The sequence below is a fragment of the Sylvia atricapilla genome, chromosome 1 (genome assembly GCF_009819655.1).
Source record: "Sylvia atricapilla isolate bSylAtr1 chromosome 1, bSylAtr1.pri, whole genome shotgun sequence".
Taxonomy (NCBI): Eukaryota; Metazoa; Chordata; class Aves; order Passeriformes; family Sylviidae; genus Sylvia; species Sylvia atricapilla.
In genome coordinates this window covers 101,287,391-101,306,669 of record NC_089140.1, presented here as the reverse complement: position 1 = coordinate 101,306,669, position 19,279 = coordinate 101,287,391, and the positions used below count along the sequence as shown (strand labels likewise).

At 42.0% G+C, this 19,279-nt stretch overlaps 1 protein-coding gene across 2 annotated transcripts in view; it reads left to right on the top strand.

Annotated features, from left to right (window-relative positions):
- RALBP1 (ralA binding protein 1) overlaps nt 1-13,424 on the top strand; it is a 33,031-nt gene extending 19,607 nt beyond the window's left edge. The window contains exons 1-9 of one of the 2 annotated variants that reach the window (XM_066328999.1): nt 4,241-4,335; nt 4,598-5,056; nt 6,838-7,187; nt 8,609-8,770; nt 9,240-9,371; nt 9,876-9,983; nt 10,724-10,845; nt 11,259-11,382; nt 11,614-13,424. In XM_066328999.1, coding sequence (XP_066185096.1) covers nt 4,317-4,335; nt 4,598-5,056; nt 6,838-7,187; nt 8,609-8,770; nt 9,240-9,371; nt 9,876-9,983; nt 10,724-10,845; nt 11,259-11,382; nt 11,614-11,877 — 1,740 coding nt within the window. In that variant the 5' untranslated portion in view covers nt 4,241-4,316 and the 3' untranslated portion in view covers nt 11,878-13,424. Of the gene's footprint in view, nt 1-4,240; nt 4,336-4,597; nt 5,057-6,837; nt 7,188-8,608; nt 8,771-9,239; nt 9,372-9,875; nt 9,984-10,723; nt 10,846-11,258; nt 11,383-11,613 lie in introns of those variants that run through there. The other variant, XM_066328989.1, reaches the window with a different exon arrangement.
- Nucleotides 13,425-19,279: the final 5,855 nt, after the last annotated feature.

Below are 19,279 nucleotides of genomic sequence, written 5' to 3'. Positions count from 1 at the left end.
TTTGCAAGAGTAATGTACTCTTAGCTTCATTATTATCACCTATATCAAAGAAGCATTTTTGTGTGCTAGCAAAAATCCTTTTCCATATTTTTTATATAGATATTCAATGATTTGATTTTTTCATGTTAGTGTCAGTAACCTAATAATACACAGCAGCTATTCTGGGGGAAAAGTGCTAAAAATGTTTTGGAGCTAATAGAAAATTCAATGGGATATTGTTTTTTATATGGAATATCAGCTACTGGAAAAATGTTTCAGCCACTAATTTTTATTCTCCCCTGTTCTGTGATAGACTGGGTGTTGGTTGGCTGTACAGTGAGTTAGATTAGGGGATTTACTAAGGATTAAAAGGAATTTTCTTTTTACTGGCATAGTTTTAAATCAGATCTATTCCCTGACTCAAACAGAACTTGTCCTGTGACAGCAGGAGAGCAAAAATGGATCTGTGTTAAGCAGTAATGGATTATCTGAGACAGCGACCACTGTAATTGATTTTTGAAAATGTTTAACCACCTGTCACTAATCACGTGTTGATAAAGCCATAAAATATGCAGTTCCTTGCAGAGGAAAAAATGTTATGATAAAATACTTCTGAAGAATCTCTTCTGCCCATTAGAATTTCTGTAGATAAGCAGTCTGTATGTAGTAGATCTTACTCTGCATATTCATTTTACTTCTGAGATTGATGCCGGTGGGCAGGATGGGTTCAATATGCAGCTAGGATTTTTCTGTGTCCAAGAATCTTGATTTTCTTTGTACAGTTCTTGGGAAAATGGAGAATTGTTGGAATTGTACTAAACTATCACATGAAAGGTTAGTAGGATCACTGGTATGAACTCTCCTGAAAATTTCAGGAAATATTTTTGAAGACCAGGTCCTTAATGTGTTGGACAGGGCGTCCTGTACGTTCGTTTGGAATGTAGATGAGGATGGAAACCAAACCACTGCTATTGCAAACAAAACATTATTTTTTCTGTCTGGTGTGTTGAGAATCTCTGAATACAGTTTTCAGATCTACAGACTAAGAAGCTATTAGAATTTTCTACATCTAATAAAGATTAGAGACTCTTCATATCAGAGTTTATCTCTGGGATAAATAGGGTGCATTGCTGCATCCTGTTCTGCTGACAAATCACTGTGTATCTCTATATACCACTGTGTGTTTATCTAGCAAAGCACCATTTGCAGATAGTTTAAAAGTCTGCCTTCCAATGCCAGTGATTATTTTAAATCAAAATAAAGTAAGACAAATTTCTTATTTCAGCTTCATTTACTCTGCTGGCACGGTGCTGTGGAGTAATCTGAATGCAGAATCTGTTTGGGAGTTGCTGTGCTGACATCAGTGAGTCAAGTGAATATTAAAGACAAACTGATCTAATTGAAAGTTGGATAGTGAGTGTTGGTAGCATCTGTAAGGTGGAAGTTTCTGTTCACAATAAAAATGCATCTTGTGGGCAAGGAGAGGAAGTAAAAGCCATCTATCCAAGCTCATTGTGCATTTGTGTATCTTAGTTTTACTTAGAAATTATGTACAATCTGATGACAGTCCCTCTGACAAACTGACATTAGGTAACTAATACTTGCAGCACACTTAAGTCATATTTGACCTACTAATTCTTTCATATGTAAAAGCTGCCCATGTTTTCTCTCAGTGAATTAATTACAGATGCTGCAGATTTCCCTGGAGAGCCAAATCAGCTGTAGAGTTATAAATTACTTAAAAACCCATCAAAGACCCAATGGACAAAATGTCTCTTGCAGTAGGTTTGATAAGTGGCAGTTCTGAATAATGCCACCCTTGGAGTTAACAATAAATACTACAGCATGATTTTAGTGCTTTGTTGTGAGACCACAGGAGAAGTATTCCCAAGTATGCAAACTGATAGAGACAGTGGACTTGCTGCATGACCAAGATTATTAGCCTGTAAACTAGATTTTTCCAGAGTAACACTGGAATTTTTCTATTATTATTTTCAAAAGGGTATTTCATAATTCTCATTAAGATAAGGGCTATACTTGAAGCATTACATTTAAAATAACTGCAATGAAGGCATGCTTATGGAAGGAAGGTCTAACAATAGGAACTGGCTGATTATGCTGTGTCATTATGCTGGTGAAATTGGAGTATTTGTTGCATTAGTACTGTTCTCATATAGATGGAGAAAAATGTCAGTGACATGGAGTAGAGTAATGGGAAAATGGGAACTATTAGTGCTGGAAGTCTTGAGGAAACAGTAAACAGAAATACCAGTTAACTATAGCCTAGGTAATACTCTTTCCGTATTTAAAATTACCTGATTTGTCAAGCACTTCTGGTAATTTTTGTTCTGTATAAATTTAAGATGTTTATATTCCAATATATTGTATCACTGGTGAAGGGGATACAGCAATTTTATAACCAAAAGTATAGTAAAGAAAATCAGGCTATTCTTGACAGACTTGCAAACCGTATTCTTTGTGAGTCTGTATTACTAAATGTTTCTAAACTTTGTTGATTTATGTTGCTGAGACAAATTTTAAAAGGCCAGGTTTGTATTTAACTCGCTCCTCATGTCTTCTCGTGAAATCAAGAAATACCAGTTCCAGTAATGTTGTCTTGCTGGTGACATTACCACAGATGCAGGAAGGCACCAGGGCTTGTGTTGCACTGAGGAGTGTCTGAACACACGAGGAGTGCTCTGTTGGTGGCACTGACCTCCCAGCTTGGGCCCCAGTGCTGACTTTTCCTGATGTGCATGTGGGAACCCCATGCTGTGTGACTGGGAGCTGTCACAGCTACCCAGGAGGAAGGACAGATTGTTCTGGGCTATGTCTGGGGAACATCTGGCTTTCTGTTTGGAAATTACGTCTCTAAGTTCATCTTGAATCTTGGTGCCAGCCCCACCTCGTTCTCATAAAATCCAGTGAAGGTGTGTGTCCTGTTGCTTCTGTAGAGAGTGAGATTTGAACCCTTTTCTGGGCTTAGTTTACAAAAACCAGTAAATGACACAGCCAGTAAACACGGAGGAGAAGACCTGGCTGCTGGTTGACCTTCAGTTAATATTTGAATTTTTATGTTAAACTCCCCTTGGGCAGGAACAGTTCCACAGTCTTTTTCAGTCTTCTAGGAGAATGTGTGGTAGTCCTAGGGAGGAGTATCAGCTGCAAAGACTGAGCTGGTCCAACAGTTGTAATTATTTTATGGTAGTTCCATGCTTTAATACATTTCTTGTATTTGTTTGACTATAACAAGCTATCTTCTACAGAGCAGTCAAGGAGGCTTCAAAATAGAGACAGTTCTTTTATATGCTGAAATAATGGTGAGAAACTCTTCTGTCTGGTATAGTTCAGAATTGAAAAGATGAAAGACTGAGTGCCCCCTGGTTCTTCTGCAGATATTCCAGAAAAAAATTATAGCCTATAGTCTCGTGCATGATGTGCTCACATATTATCTAAGGAGGTAATTTTCCTCTACCCAAAACTATTCAGGCAGCAAGAGCACTTGGCTCTCAGTGCTGCCTCACAAGAGCAGAGGCTCTGCCTGTATGTAGTGGAAGAGCCTCAGAGGGTCTCTATAAGGGGGCCTTGCTGCCCACTGCCTTTGGGAGGCTGGCTGGTGCAGATGGCGTGTCAAATGTCATCTTTGTTGACCAGGTTTCAGAATTACTTTTCCAATATGGGGTAATGTCTGTAAAATTAGAATTAGTGGACTTAGAAATTGTGTTGGATTACATGTTGCTGGGTTTGTTTGTGTGTTGTTTTTTTTTGTTGGTATGTTTGCTGGGGTATTTTTTGTAATCCACCTTTAAAGACTTTTGTGTTGTTGCCTGAAGGTGAGGCAGGGCCAACTGCAGAGGCGTAGTGACTTAAAAGCACCTGGTGCATGTTTTAGACGGCACTTGGACTTCTGCTGCTGGAGTGGTGTGCTCAGCCCAGGGACTTGTTTGAATCTCTCCCATGTGCTTTTTAAGGCAAATCTGCACTTTCATGGGCAGGTATTGTTCCAGTGTTACTGGAATTGTGTTATTCATCTAGTGAAAAGTAAGTGCTAGTGCTTGTTTTGGTTTGGGGTGGGGTTTTTGTATTTTATTTGAGGCTGAAACTTTATTAACTTCACACTTGTCTTTAAATTCATGATATTTTGGAAAAGGATTGGGGATTTAAGTGGCTGGAGTTCTGTTTGTTGTTAATTGAAATTTGTTAGACTTCTGTGTATGCAGTAGATGGTCCTTAACAGCAACTCTTATACTGTTGATTACAGGAACATAGAGAAGTTGCCAGACAGTTGTTTTTATTTTGCATTTCCTTGACTATTAGATGGGAATCTAGCCCATAAGATGGACATTGCCATTATGAGTAAGTATATAAAGTATTCATTGTTTAGATCGTTCAGGAGCTCTGTGGCTTATCTTTGATGTAATTATACAACTTGATTTAATCCTCATCCTCTCGAGCATGTAGCAACTAAAGAAAACCTTCTGAGGAGTCAGACAGGCACTGTTTTTTAATTCATGTTGCTTCTTCCCTCTCCTCCTTACATGCAACTCCTTGTTGTTGCTGTGTGGAAAGTAAACAGACTCACAGCTGTCCCCTTCCCCTCTCCTGCTTTGCCCAACAGCGGAAGGTTACGCTGCGTTTCAAGAGGACAGTTCCGGCGATGAAGCCGAAAGTCCTTCCAAGTTGAAGCGGTCCAAGGGAATACACGTCTTCAAGAAACCCAGCTTTTCCAAAAAGAAGGAGAAGGATTTTAAAATAAAAGAGAAGCCCAAAGATGAAAAACACAAGGAAGAAAAACATAAGGAAGACAAACACAAAGAGAAAAAGTCAAAAGACTTAACTGCAGCAGATGTTGTAAAACAGTGGAAAGAGAAGAAGAAAAAGAAAAAGCCAATTCAAGAGACAGAGATACCTCAAGTGGATGTTCCAAGTCACAGACCCGTGTTTGGCATTCCTTTGTCTGATGCAGTAGACAGGACCATGATGTATGATGGCATCCGCCTGCCAGCAGTTTTCCGTGAATGTATAGATTACGTAGAGAAGTACGGCATGAAATGTGAAGGCATCTACAGAGTTTCAGGTACTCTGGGCACACTGACATGCAGGTTCCTAAAGTCTTTACTTGCAATTTTCTTATTATTTTATCACTTCCAACATCTAGATACACTGATTTTAGCTCCATTAACTATCAAAAAAATAATCAAATGGCCGAAGTTAAGCAAACTTATAGGTCTGAAGTACCACAAAAATTTTGTAATGTGGTGGTACTGCTTAATGGCAGTAAAAACACACCTGTTTTGGCCTTTTGTCAAAGGATGGTAGCAATGAATAAAACACGTTAGTATGGCCAACTTGCATTCTTTTTCTTCTCCTTTAGAAATACAATAGTAGCTGATTGCAAAAGCAAAGATGAGCTATAACCGTTTAATTGCTTATGCTTCCCACTAAATTGCTTTTTCCAGTTACTCCCATTGTGGGTTTTTTCTTGAAAACTTATTTTCTTTCAGCAAATTTGCTAATAAGCAGAAAATGCGAGTTTCAGTTTAACCTTAGCAACGGCAGCTAATTAACTGTGGTAGTTGTGTAACACCAGCTTACATAAGTGAAACCTCCGTTTTAGTCATGTTAGACAAAACAGTCCCTTTGTTTGTGAGCTCACCAGAAATGCAGCTCCTGTAAGTACTCCTGTGGGTACATTGGAGAGGACAGGAACAAGCAAGGAAAGGAATTTTAGGAAAAGCATTTTGAATCCCGTTCCCCAGCACTGTAAACTGGTAATGAGTGGTTCTAAAAACCAGTAAAATTATTCTAAAGACTTCATTAGCTATGTTCATGCTGTCCATCCACCAACATGCATGGTGTTTGGTAGGCATGCAGACATGCTGCAGCACCTTAAGCAATTGCTTAATCCTGCCTAGTGAAACATTTTGGTTGCTTTTTTACGCACAATGTCTTGGGAGTTTTCACAGGTGTGTTTTCCTTAGTTTCTGCTGTGTCCTTTGTAGGTGTTCTCCAGTGCAACAGCTCCCTCTTGTGCGTGTAGGATTGTTGAAATTGAGAGCTCAGAGAGGGCTTTGCCACGCCAGAGCAGCCTGCAGCTGTTGTGATGGCTCGTTTTGGCCATGAAACTGAGCATGTTTTCCTGGCATTTTCCAGGGGCTGAGTGTGCCCAGTTGTGCTCATTGGGTATGGGCCAAGCCAGGGCTGTGCACTAAGTTGGTGTAACCCGAGCGGGTGTTTGAGCTGCAAGAATGAAATTTCCCCAAGCTTAGGAAGATTGGAATGCCACTGAGTTTATAAAAACACCTTGGAGAAAATCTTGGCTGGGTAGGATAATTATGTGAACACACTTCTATTCATGTGGCTCAAATCAAAGATCCTATGTGAGATTCCTTTGCTGAGGAGGGCCAGCTGGAAATCTGGAAACTAAAAAGCATGGGGTTTGTTTAGACAAAGGAAAGCTGTTATAGGTAGAGCTTGTTGCACAGCCTCTGAACTAAAAACATATTTGCTGCCTGGCTTAGGGATGGATAATTGAACAGCCAGAAAGAAGCTTAATGCAAATACACAATTGATCTTGAGTTCCCCGACCTTTCTTCATCCTATTTTATGTTCCTTGATGAAAAGGAATGCTGGCACCAGTTCTGATTCAGAGCTCTGTAAGTGCTTTGGTTTTGCTTCATAGGAGTAGCCAGTGCTTTTAGAACCAGTGAATTTTGAGTCACGATTTTCACTTTGTTACATGTGGGTAACTTTTAAAGTTGCTTCTCAATTAGCTTAAAAAAAAAAAAAAAGTTTAAATATAACTATCAGACATTTGCAGTCAAATTTTCTCTTATTTTTTCATCTAACTATTTTCAGGAATAAAATCAAAAGTTGACGAGCTGAAGGCAGCCTATGATCGTGAAGAATCTCCAAACCTGGAAGAATATGAGCCCAATACAGTCGCCAGCTTGCTCAAACAGTACCTACGGGAACTGCCCGAAAATCTGCTTACCAAAGAGCTCATGCCCCGCTTTGAAGATGCTTGTGGAAAGAGCACCGAAGCTGAGAAAGTTCAGGAGTGTCAGAGGCTGTTGAAAGAGCTGCCAGAGTGTAACCATCTCCTGATTTCTTGGCTGATTGTGCATATGGACCATGTTATTGCAAAGGAACTGGAAACAAAAATGAACATCCAGAATATTTCTATAGTGCTCGGCCCTACTGTCCAGGTATGTGCAGCACGCAGCAAGGCTTAGAGCAGAACTGCAGCCCAGGAAAGACTTTTTTGTGGGAATTCTTTTGCAGGTGGGAATTGGTTATTGCCTGATACAGTTTAGCTGAATTACAGCTCCTTTTTATGTCTCAGGATTCTGAAATGCTGGGAAAGGGGGTACAAAGACTTTGTACACATGGGCTTGCACACTGTGGGTCTGATATTTGGGTTATGATCAGAGCATTACAAAGACTGCTGTGTTTCAATTCTGTCATGAGTTCAAGTCATTTAATGTTGAATTAGTTCAATAATTCATGCGATACACAATTTCTGTGGGGTTTTGATTCAGTGAAAGTTTAGTGAAAATATTGTTGCTTAATTTAAATATCAAGCTAGTGAACCCTGTCCTGCATATAGATCTTCCTGGTGCAGTAGTGACTTTGGTAAAATGGCTTTGTTGTCTGCAGCCAAATGGCTGGGGAGTAACAACTGACTTGGTTTTCCAGTAAGATTTTGTGGTTTCTAGATTGCTTGATTCCTTAATAGACATCTTGGAAATATTTAATTAAATACAGCTCACAATTAGTCCTGTGCATGATGAAAACGTTGCATTATTGGGTGTGGGTCTTCTAGAGCAACCCCCACAAGTTAGAAAAGCCTGACTTTATAATTAAGAGTCCAGGTGGACGCCCAGTAGCAAAAGGGCTGGGTGTTATTCCTGACTCTTTTGCTGTGCCAGACACCTCTCTAGCTAGAAAAAGAAGTAACAATTAGGGTAAAATAATACAGGCCCAATCATGTTTTGTTGGTAACTAGATCTTAGCAATTGAAGTGCAGGTAGTGACAGAACCCTAATATTTGTTTCAGGATAATTTTTAAAATCTTAATGGAAGATAAAGCATCAGAATAAATATGCTTGCTTCAGTCTCAGGTTAAAACAAGGAATATAGTGAAAGATGCTTTCATACCACTTTTTTTCTACTATATTAAGTCATCTGAGAGAGAAGCTGTAGAGAATACTTAAAATTAGGGGGAAGAGAGAGAAGCTGTAGCCAGCCACCAGGTACATCACAGTAGGGTTGATGTTCCCTCTTACTAACTGCCTTTACTTGAGTACAAAGAGATTTAAGGCATTTCTGTGTCTACCAGTGATGGAAATAATTCTGGTAGGTTAAGAGATGTGAAGATGCCGATTTTAGTATGAAAATGCCTCAGATGAACAGGTAAGAGACACAGGGAAGTGCTCCCTTGAGGCTGGCCATGCATTGTTGAAAGTAAATTTTCAATCCAGATTTTAATCTCTAAAGACAAAGTGCCATGACTGTGGCTCACAAAAAGGTGTACTAAAGGCTGCTGTTTTTGAAGGACACTGTGCTTTACAGATAACGACGTGAATAAATCATCTTAGCCAATGTCCTGTCTGTCCGTCCTTTGCAGATCAGCAACCGTGTCCTGTATGTGTTTTTTACACATGTTCAAGAGTTCTTTGGAAATGTGACCCTCAAACAGGTGACAAAACCTCTTCGCTGGTCAAATATGGCAACAATGCCAGCACTTCCAGAAACACAGGAGAGCATCAAAGAAGAAATCAGGCGACAGGTTGGCAATTACTTGAGCGTGTTTCTGTTTATCTTTGTCCTGGCTTTTATACATTCAGTAGAAAATTCTCCTAAGTTCGTTTCTCCTAACACATGCTTTAATTCCGTCACAATTATCCTATCGGTGGAGACCACTGGGGAAGAGCTTGATGATTTCCTTTCCTTATTCATGTGTGGAAAGTTGTTATGGTCTTGTGATGCTCATAGCTGTGGAGTGCTTTGCTATGTAGGTCGATACTTCTTTTGTGGGAGGGAGGTCAGGAGAGCCCAATTAGGATGGGTGGTTTCTTTAGTACTGCTCTTCAGCTGGCTCTGGATCCGTGCTGGGTGTGTGTTCACACTTACCATGGACATGTCACGGTTTGAAACCCAGAACTCCCAGCCCATTGCTACAAAGCCAGAAAGATCTTCCTTTTCAATCTGCCCTGGTACAATGTATTTAAAGACAATTTCTTTGGCAATCTTTCTAGGAGTTCCTTCTGAACTGTTTACACAGAGACTTGCAGGCAGGGATAAAAGACTTATCCAAAGAAGAGAGGCTCTGGGAGGTGCAGAGAATCTTAACAGCTCTTAAGAGGAAACTAAGAGAAGCTAAGAGACAGGTGGGTAACTTTCCTGTTTATTGGCCAGACAGCTAAATCATGGATGCTAATTCATAACAGTGCAGAGGCACACAGTTAGATCAAAACACCTTTCGATCTTTGCTGCAGATTTTCTCATTTTATCTTTACATGCCTGACAAGCAGTTGTGTTTTCTGCTTAGCTGGCTCTCCCTAGGGACAGGGAGATCTTCACGGCTGTTCACGAAAAATGTGTATGTGATGAAAACCCGAGTGTTTGCTAGGGCACATGCTCATGACCTTCTTAAAACATTGAGTCCTAGAGTACCAAGAGGAATTACTGGAAGACTGGAGGTTAACAAATCTGAGAAGTGTATTTTAAATTATTTTATGTCCCATAAAATGTCCCAGACCATGCTCAAAATTTGGAAGACAACTGTGATGGTGGTTCTAAATTTGGAAAATAATGCATTCAAAAAAACCCTTTTTAGAGTAAATACAGTGACCAGGGAAGCTGTCCTTTTAAATGTTTTCTTTCTCTGGCAGGAGTGTGAAACAAAGATTGCACAAGAAATTGCTAGCCTTTCAAAGGAGGATGTCTCCAAAGAGGAAATGAATGAGAATGAAGAAGTTATTAATATTCTGCTTGCACAGGTACCTGTTTGCTTGATGGTATTTTATATTTCAGATCTATTAAACACTCCTTTGTCTCTTCTGATGCAGAGGGGACATTGCAGGCTCACAGGGGTCTGTGTGTCCATTAAAACCACAAGGCTTTGTTTTAATGGTCAGTGAAGCAGGGAAAGAATGCTGGCTGCAGGAGTGAGCCCAGAGCCGAGGAGACTCTAGTTAACGGCAGAGACACAGTGAAAGAAAAAAGTGGCCTTTGTTGTTCATGTACATAGAAAGCACCACTTCCCAATGTTGCCAGGTTCAGTACTGCTAACTGCTTTACTACTGATCAAAGGAAATAAGGCAGCTATTTTGGCTTTTTTTTTGCCTTCTGCTGCTTCCCCCAGTAGCTTTGAAAATGAATACGAGGAGGAAAGTACAGAGGGGAGAAGATCAAAGACATATAATTCAGTTTTTCTAGCTATTTTACTGGTTTGCCAGAACTTTCCCCTGTGATTTAAGGAAAGGCAGCCAAACATGCCAGGATTTGGTGTGTCATCTCCACAACTATTCAGTATGGTCATTATCTTGAGGATTTAGAACAGACGTTGTTGGGTTTGAACTTTTTATTTGTCTTGAGGTCTTGATGGATCAAAGTTCAAAGCAGACATGCTAACCACTGCCACTGAAAGTATTTCAGAGAACAGCATCATCTCATACTTACTGTATGTTCCTGTAGGAAATAAAGTCAAGGCTTTAAGTGAACTAACTGATCATTGCAGGAGAACGAGATTTTAACAGAACAAGAAGAGCTGCTGGCCATGGAGCAGTTTCTGCGGAGACAGATTGCCTCCGAGAAGGAAGAAATAGATCGGCTCCGAGCAGAAATAGCTGAAATACAAAGGTAAAGGGGACAGCTCACAGCAGAGCCCAGCCAGGACGGCACACTGGGATTACAAGTACATAAATGCTTTGCTGAAAGAATATTCTAAACCACACTTAAAAGCTCACCCAGTGAACATCACAGTTGAAAGCCACTTGTTTTTAGTAAGTCTCGACAAATTTGAATCTTGCAGGATATTTCCTATTGTTTTAACAATAGTATTATGATCTAAAGGAAACTTGACCCGGTGCACTAAAAAAAATCCCCCTAGGAAATCACTACTTTATTAAGTTATGCTTTGAAAGGACAGTCTGATTTTGCTCTTTAAACCACTGGCAGATGATTGAGAGGATGCAAGTTAAGTCTCTTATGTTGCCACAGTTCTGGCAGACTTGAGGAAGTGTTTAAAGTGTAATTTGCCCTTGGTCTTTCAGTCGCCAGCAGCACGGCCGCAGTGAAACCGAGGAATACTCTTCTGAGAGTGAAAGTGAGAGTGAAGATGAGGAGGAGCTGCAGGTCATCCTGGAGGATTTGCAGAGACAGAATGAGGAACTGGAGGTAGGATTTGGTTCTTAGCATTCGCTGGTTCTCTCCTGCGGTGGTTACGTGATTGCACAGGTGGTTGTGTGCATCAGTTTTGCCCAGGCTTGTGACCCACACACAGCTTTTAAATCCCTGCTCTGTGTGAGTCCCTGTTACTGTCTGGGCCAGCAGTGCTAAACCCCCCTGAGCTACAGCCCTGCCGTGTCAGAGGGAGGAGCCCTGACATTTGTTTCCCTTCCCTAAAAGATCAAGAACAATCACCTGAACCAAGCGATTCACGAGGAGCGAGAGGCCATCATCGAGCTGCGGGTGCAGCTCCGCCTGCTGCAGCGCGCTAAATCCGAGCAGCAGGGGCAGGAGGAAGAGGAGCCGGAAAAGCGCGGGGGCGTTTCTCAGCAGCAGAGAGACACTGTCCTGGAGACAAAAGCAGCCAAAGAGCAGCCAAAAGCAAGCAAGGAGCAGCAAGTCAAGCCATCGCCAAGTAAAGACAGGAAAGAAACTCCAATTTGATCCGGCTCCTTGGCTATGCATAAAATCAAGCGAACTGTGCAAATTACTGTAATTTGAGTCAAACTGCACAAATTATTGGTGGCTGTGTACATCCTGTAAAGAAACTTTTCTTTTAAGCCCTGGAGACTTTCGTCTCTAATACTTGTGGCTTCTACTCATCAGACTCAGGTGAGTTTGGAGAGGCCAGAAGAGTTTTCCAGTTAGTATCAGATTATTTCAAGACTGGTTTCCTTCAGGTGATTTAAAATAATTCAGTAACAGTTTTATTTCAAACCAAAATCATTATTTACATTCACTGGAGCAGAATTGGAAGATCTCATTTTCAGTAAACAAAACCCACCCACACTTATTAATGATTTGCCTTGTGAATCTGTTCATCCTCATTCACCATTATTTCTGCTTATTAACCTAGTCACTTCTTGCTTGTGCCTTTGATACCTTTCTGATGCAGATTATATACAAGGGAGCTTTAAATTTATTCTGGGTTGGCTGAAACAGTGGGAGACTGTGGGGTATCGTGTTTACCTAACATGCCCTTAAGCTTCATTTCTGTTCTGAGATGTACTGAGTAAGTGTAAAAACTTGAGAGATGTTATTTATGTCCCCGTATGATGGAAATGTCCGTGTCCTTTAGCGGTGTAGGTAACCCACTGACTCATCATTAACCACCCTCATCACACCTATTTGAGACAGGCCCTGTTCACACTGCTGCCATGTAGCCAAGAGCTTTGTCTTCATCCATTTTAAATGTTTCCATCTCTTGGAAAAAGCCACTGCTTGTAGGCAGGGATGGGAGTGGTTATGTCTTTAGGACAGATCTGCCTGAGCAAGCAATACAGCGTTTCCCCTGCACAAATGCCAGTCACTTGTGTTCCCAAACGAGCCCGAAGAGTGACGCCAGCGGGAGGCACTGGGGGTTCAGCAATAGCCTCTTGTTGGTGGTGTTTAACAAACCAACCACTGCTGCCTGGGACTTGGGTTTGGTCTGGCTGTTTTTAATGCTTCTACCCTTCAAAATCCTCCACCCACACTGGCATTTAAGGGCCCTTTAATGTTTCGGATATGCTCATTGGACTCAGCCCTCAATCCATATATAGACAGAAACTCCACAGAGTGCATATAGGCTATCTTATTTTTTAATCTGGATATTTATTTTCAGCACCTGTTGGATGTGGTTGTATTCTTTATCTATTGCACTGTTGTGAATCATTGGCCATGATTTGATTTTTGTACAAATAATGCTTTGATATGTTATAGAAAAAAAACAGCATAGTATTTTTTTAAAATTTGGAAAAAAGTTTATAAACACAGAAAATGTGATCAGATTACAAATGTAAACTAAAGCATTCTCCCTTGCCTTCATTACATACATTTTATATTTGCTGGCAATATTTAAACTTTTTGTTTGTTTGTTTAATTCACACTAATTCCTATTGAATTGTCATGAATTTTTCTAATGTTCTTCAGACAAATCTCTTAATATTGGTTAACTTTTATTTTGTTAGGATTGTATTTATCAAGCAAATAAATTCAACAGCCATTTGAAAGTAGTTTCTCCTTCATGTACTTCATAATGCAGATCACAGTTACTCTTCTTGGGTGGGTGCCTGCAGCTGAGAAGTTTCTATGAAAAATTACTCAGAATAAGGTCTGAAACAGGAGGAGCTGCTGCCCCTGCAGCAGGGCAGTTCCTGTAAGCAGAAACTTGGTGTCAAACCACCTGAGGGCTGTTTCTTTGAATCGTTCTGTGCCTCAGCACAGGTGGGGCTGGGCACCTGCTCTTCCCCTGCAGAGGAGCCTGACTACCCCAAGCACGGAAGCAGCTTTCTCACCCCAGTGTGAATGCCTGCGGTGAAAAAGCCACAGAGCAGCAGCCATCTGAGAGCCTGCATGTGGCAGTTGTGAAGCATTAGCCAAAAAAAGCCAAAGCTAATTTCAAATAAAGTGGAAAGTAATTACAGCACAATAATCTGAGAGTGCTGTTCAGATCACATTATAAATTTCTCAATCCCAAGGGCCATAGAACAAAAGCTGAGCAGCCTGGCCACCTGCATGAGGCACATACACGTCCTGAAGGATCAGGTTATCTAAATCACCAGCGATCAGGAAGCACCATATGAACAAATCATTGGGATTCCTGTGCCAATGTGAGCCAGGATACTAAGAGGGGGCTTGCCCACAGCAAGTTACTGAAATCATGACAGCTTTTATACCCATTGAAATCCTGCAGCTGTACTTGGAACAGCCTCAGACATCTGGCACACCAAGCAGGATTTTTCCCTCCCAGTAACTCTTTTTACCCTGAAAAACAGCAGCCTGAAATGAACTGGTATTGTCTCAACAGCTGAAAAGAACTAGGGTTGTTTTATTTATTGAAAGATATGAAAAAATAAACAATGAGCAGTGCTGCTCTCAGATCACATCCCCCCCACAAGTCTAAAAACAAGCTTGTGTGCAAGGCCTTACAGGTTTCCTGGGCTCTGTGGTATCCCCACAGGCTTCCAACACCAGCTCAGCTTCACTCTGACCAAAGCAGAAGCCGCCTGTGCTGGTGTGACTGTAGAGGTTTCCCTGCCCAGGGCAGTGAGGTACTTGGAAATCTCTGATGTGTAACACAGGGAACCATAAACGGGCCTCCAGAAATTCACTGTCCTTCACCATGGACATAAGGACTCCTGTACAGAAGGTTTCCGCCTCTATTCACCATTCCTGCACTAGCACTGGGGGAATTCCTTTTTATCTCTCTGTCCCCTCAGATTAATGAGTGAGGCAGTAATTTTTAAAATCTATGTACTGAAGCCAAGAGTTTGATACCTGAACATGTAAAGCTAATTTCTTTCAATTAAAAAAAAATAGATAACAATTAAAGCCAAAAGGTCTGACCAAATTTTATCTGTCAAGGTTTTCATTTCTCAGCAAGCAGCTCCTACTCCCAATGCTTCATCTGCACAGGGAAAAATGTCTCACCCAGACCAAACATGGCTTATATCCAACAGCACAAGTTCTCCACTGTGTTCTTTAAAACACGCTCCAACAGCAGAAGGCACAGCACTGTGCCCTGGGCCAGAGTGTGGCCGTCTGTCCTTCCTGTCCCTCGGGCCAAGCCCGGGGCTGCTGCCCCCTCACAGAGGCAGATATCCACAGAACCTGTCAGGACAGGCCCCTTCCTGGGGCACTCCAGCTCAGCGCTGGCACTGCCACTGCTGACACAAAGGACTTGCTGCCACGTTTCCTCTGGAGTTTCTTGTGTTGCTGCCTTAACAGCGTGAGCTAGAACGTCCGCCAAAGGATTACACTGCACAAACATTATGATTTTAAGCCAGACAACCCCACTCCCACACTGGAAGAATTCCCCATCCAACCACAAGAGTTCTCAGTACGGTCACGAGGGATGCGCTGAGAGGAGGCAGACCAGCCCTGCAAACTGGATCTTCCCAAATCCCTCTTCTCTCTGAACTCCCTGGTCCAGGAGAGGAACCACAGCTGGTCCTAAGGCTCCCCCGTTGGAGGGGGAAGGGAGCCTTGAGCACAGCTGTAGCCTTGTTCATCTACAGCTCAGCAGATCACCATGGAGGTCTGCAATCCCAGCATTTTGATTTGAGAGATGAGAATACTGCATCCCAGATTTTTGCACCAATGAACACCACTTGCTGACACACAGGACATGGGCCTGGCAGTCTCGATGAGCTCCTGCTGCTGCACACTCCCACCACTGAGAGCCACTGCCTGGTGTTATGCCAGCACAGGGCCTTGAGGAAGCTGGGGGTAGGACATTCCTGCAGGCAGCACTGCCTACAGGAAACGGTGTGGGGAACAAAGATCCAGAAGGTGACTGGAAAAAACTTAAAAAAAAAACCAAACCTAAATCCTCAGTCAAGAGACCAGAAGAAGAAACCATGAGATCAATGACCAGTACAAGAGAAATGGCCTGGCCCCCATTTGTGCCTGTCAGCACCTTACTCAAATTGAGTTGATTTGGGTTTTTCTTACACCGCAAACCCAGACTGACTGAAAAATAATTGAAACTCCTTTTGATGTTCAAAGAGTGCATCTCTCCTCCTCAGCCTGCTAAAAAACATGCAGAGAAGTGTGCTCAGTACCTTCACTTGTCACAGTCACGATCCCAAAGCACCTGCAGGCAATCCCTTTAAAGCATTTCCCACACAGAGACATTACTACATGTCTGCAGAAATAGGTCACAGAATTTCAAGCAGACGATGATCAGAGAGCTGTAGCATGTTTAAACATTTGGTTATTTCTCTCTGCTAAGTGGCAGGGTATTTTAATCAGCTAGATGTAGTCCAACCTCAACAGCAACTGAACCCTAAAATAATCCCATTAACTTGAGGTCTTTATTTTTCCAATCTAAATACAATGTTAATTAAAACTAACAGGCAGAATCTGAAGGCACTCAGGCAGGGGGAGAAGATTATGCACACTTTAAATGAGGTTTTCTGTCATACTTTCATATTTTAAGGCAGTCTATCAGTAAGTCATAACTCTGCACATAAAGAAAGGATTAATCACTTTAAATATCCTTTCCCTGCTGGCACAGACAGGGAGACAAGCCTTTCCCATCAGTATCAGGGAGGACAGAGGAAGTGGAATACTTACCAGCTTCTGTCCACCTGCCTGCCTCAGACTGCTCTTCCCCTTCCCAATCTTCACAATAGAGGGATCCTCAGGCTGAAACCAGGACAGAAAACATGAGCTGCACACCAGCTTCCCCAGCAAAAGACAGCAGACTAGCAGGAGGGAACTCCATCAGAGTGCCTGAGCCATGGGACAGACTTTGCCCTCCTGCCCCTCCACTACCATTTCCAACCAGCCAGCTCTGCAGCCTGACCTCGGCAGTGCAGGACAAGGGGCCCAGCACTAACAAGGCTGTAACAAGTACCCTGCTGTTCTGCTGTCCTAATGAACCCACCGGGCCAGGAACTTGTGCAGCAGCCATCTGGGACTTTCAGAGCAGTAAAAACACAGTTTCCAAGCCTTTCTCATGTCTTGGTTATAAACAAATCTCCCCTCTACAAAGTTCCAGACATTTGCCAGTTTTATTGGCATGAAATCTGCAGGAAAAGTGTGGCGAGGAAATAGGTCCCTGGGGAGAAACAACTTAAGGGGGAGAACCTGCTGTGGAAAACAGCAAGCGGGAGTAAGGCAGTGCTGCAACCAGGACATGGGAATAAAAGGGATTTCTTGTGAAGAATTCTCATAAAGAATATGAAAGGTGAGTGAGCCAAAAAATTAAACAGCAAACAATGCAAAATGGCCTGTGAAGAACCAATCTGGTAATCTACCAAGCAGGTGGAGGTTGAGCAGTGATACAGCTTTTGAAAACCATGAACCAACAGATGACAACTGGGGAGCGACCTCCCTTTCTGCTCAGGAAATCCTGACCAAAAGAGAAGTGAACTGAGGTACAGAGCTCAAATCTTTCCTCAGGCAATGCACCCAGGAGGTAGTTCAGCAGGATCTCTGGCAGCATCCACAGACACAGCGCCACAGAAGGAACAGTGCCCTTCAGCAGCGCTCAGAACAAGGATGCACATTTCCCCAAACCCCATATCCTTAGGGACACTGTGAAGATTGAATTATTTACACTGCTAACATGAGAAAATCCCCTATCAGAGTTCAGCAATAGAGTCCACACCCCTCGGGCGGTAGATCAAATGCTCTTGGGAAACACTCAGAATAAAGCAAGTCTTTCTGTCTCCTCTGCTTCTTGGGAATCATCAAACGGAGTGGAAAAGAAGGGGATGGATCCATGACACGCTGGGTGAAGGAGAAAGGACAAAGCCATTTCTCCATCACTGAAGATGATCTTCAGATGTTACATGAAAGGGGAATTCAGCCACTCTGAAACTGAAAACACTCAAGTCTTCCTTAGGAAAAGCTTTAAACTCCCTCAAATTCCCAGGCTCGCACCACTACTGCATAAATAAAGCATCCAGAAGTTCTGCCTCATTTTTCAACATAGAAGTGTTTTACCTCTAAGTAACAAGAAAATACCTAAACAGATCATGAACAATCCTTCATTTTACTGGACTAGTGGAAGAGTACATGAGTACAGTGGTAGAATTAGGTTGGGCTGTGCTAATTCTAGACTCCAAACACTGGGATTTAAGCCCCAGTACTCCTCCAGTGAATACTGTGGTCCATTCACAGTCAAGAGGATGACCTGAACTGTCCTCTGGTCTCAACAGGTCCTGTTCACCTCAGGAACTGCACACATGATTCAACTACAATCTAAACTTCATTACACTTCATTACACAGGCCAAAAAATTTTCTCAGATGGAGGAATTTATACTCTCAACAAAATGCCAGAATCGTCTGGACTTCAATGCATATTGCTAAAATATCATCTGGTGTGGGAGAAGATGAGTCACTTTCAGGTGCTCTCCTTAGGGCAGGAGGGAGGGCTGCACTGCTCCCACACAGCCTGCTGCCATCCACAGCAGTGTCACCCTGCCTAACCCTCCAGGGATTTTGCCAATCTTGAAAAGAAAAAGGGACATGCATGGGGAAAATAAAAAACAGAGAAATAAATAAATATAGATATAAAAATCCACACCAAAAGAAGCAGGTTAAAAACACACACCTACAAAAAGTAATAAATAAATCCCATAAAAATCTCCAAGCCTAAAAGAAAAAAACCCTGCAATTTAAAAACTCAACCCTACCCCAAAGATCCCCAAACCCACCACACTTCAATGCAAACAGAATTGACTCTGCATCTTAACCACCTTCATGGCTGTGCTAAGGAGTACAAAAGCAGCCTTTGGGGAGTAAATAGCAACTTTCTGTTTACAAGAGAAGAAAGTGCAGAATAATCTATTTTCCAAAAAAACAGGAGGTGAAAAAAGATATCCCCCTAAGGCTCAACTGCCAGGGCATCAGGTACCTGCCTGATAAGTGAAAATGTTCTGCTAAAATACATCAAAGATAAGCTGTCACAGCCATTTCTACTTCCTCAGGGAAAAAAAAAGCTTCACATGCTTTGGATTCTGCAGGGTGGAAGAAAAGTGACTTAAAGAAGTTATCCCTGGAAGACACAGAAGGAGATACTGGATCAGTAATTTTAAATGAGAGGAAAGGAAAGCAGTTAATGGACTGCAGGCAGGTTAAGGGCAGTTTGAACTCACAGTTTTCTGTAAATCTGACTCTGGTAGATGTTAAGACTTACTTCCAGCCAAGATGCCATTTCACCTTGGAGGCAACAGGTTCCCAAGCTAAAGGGACACTTGGAAGAATCCAGCAAAACCTCAACAACATGGTCAAAGTACACCTGTGCTGTAGCATATTCCACCTCAAAATACAGAATTCTTCACAATCATTAAGCAAACCCCTTGCCCCTAGAAATAGCCACCAAAGTGTAGAAAACTGAAGGAAAAAGCCCAC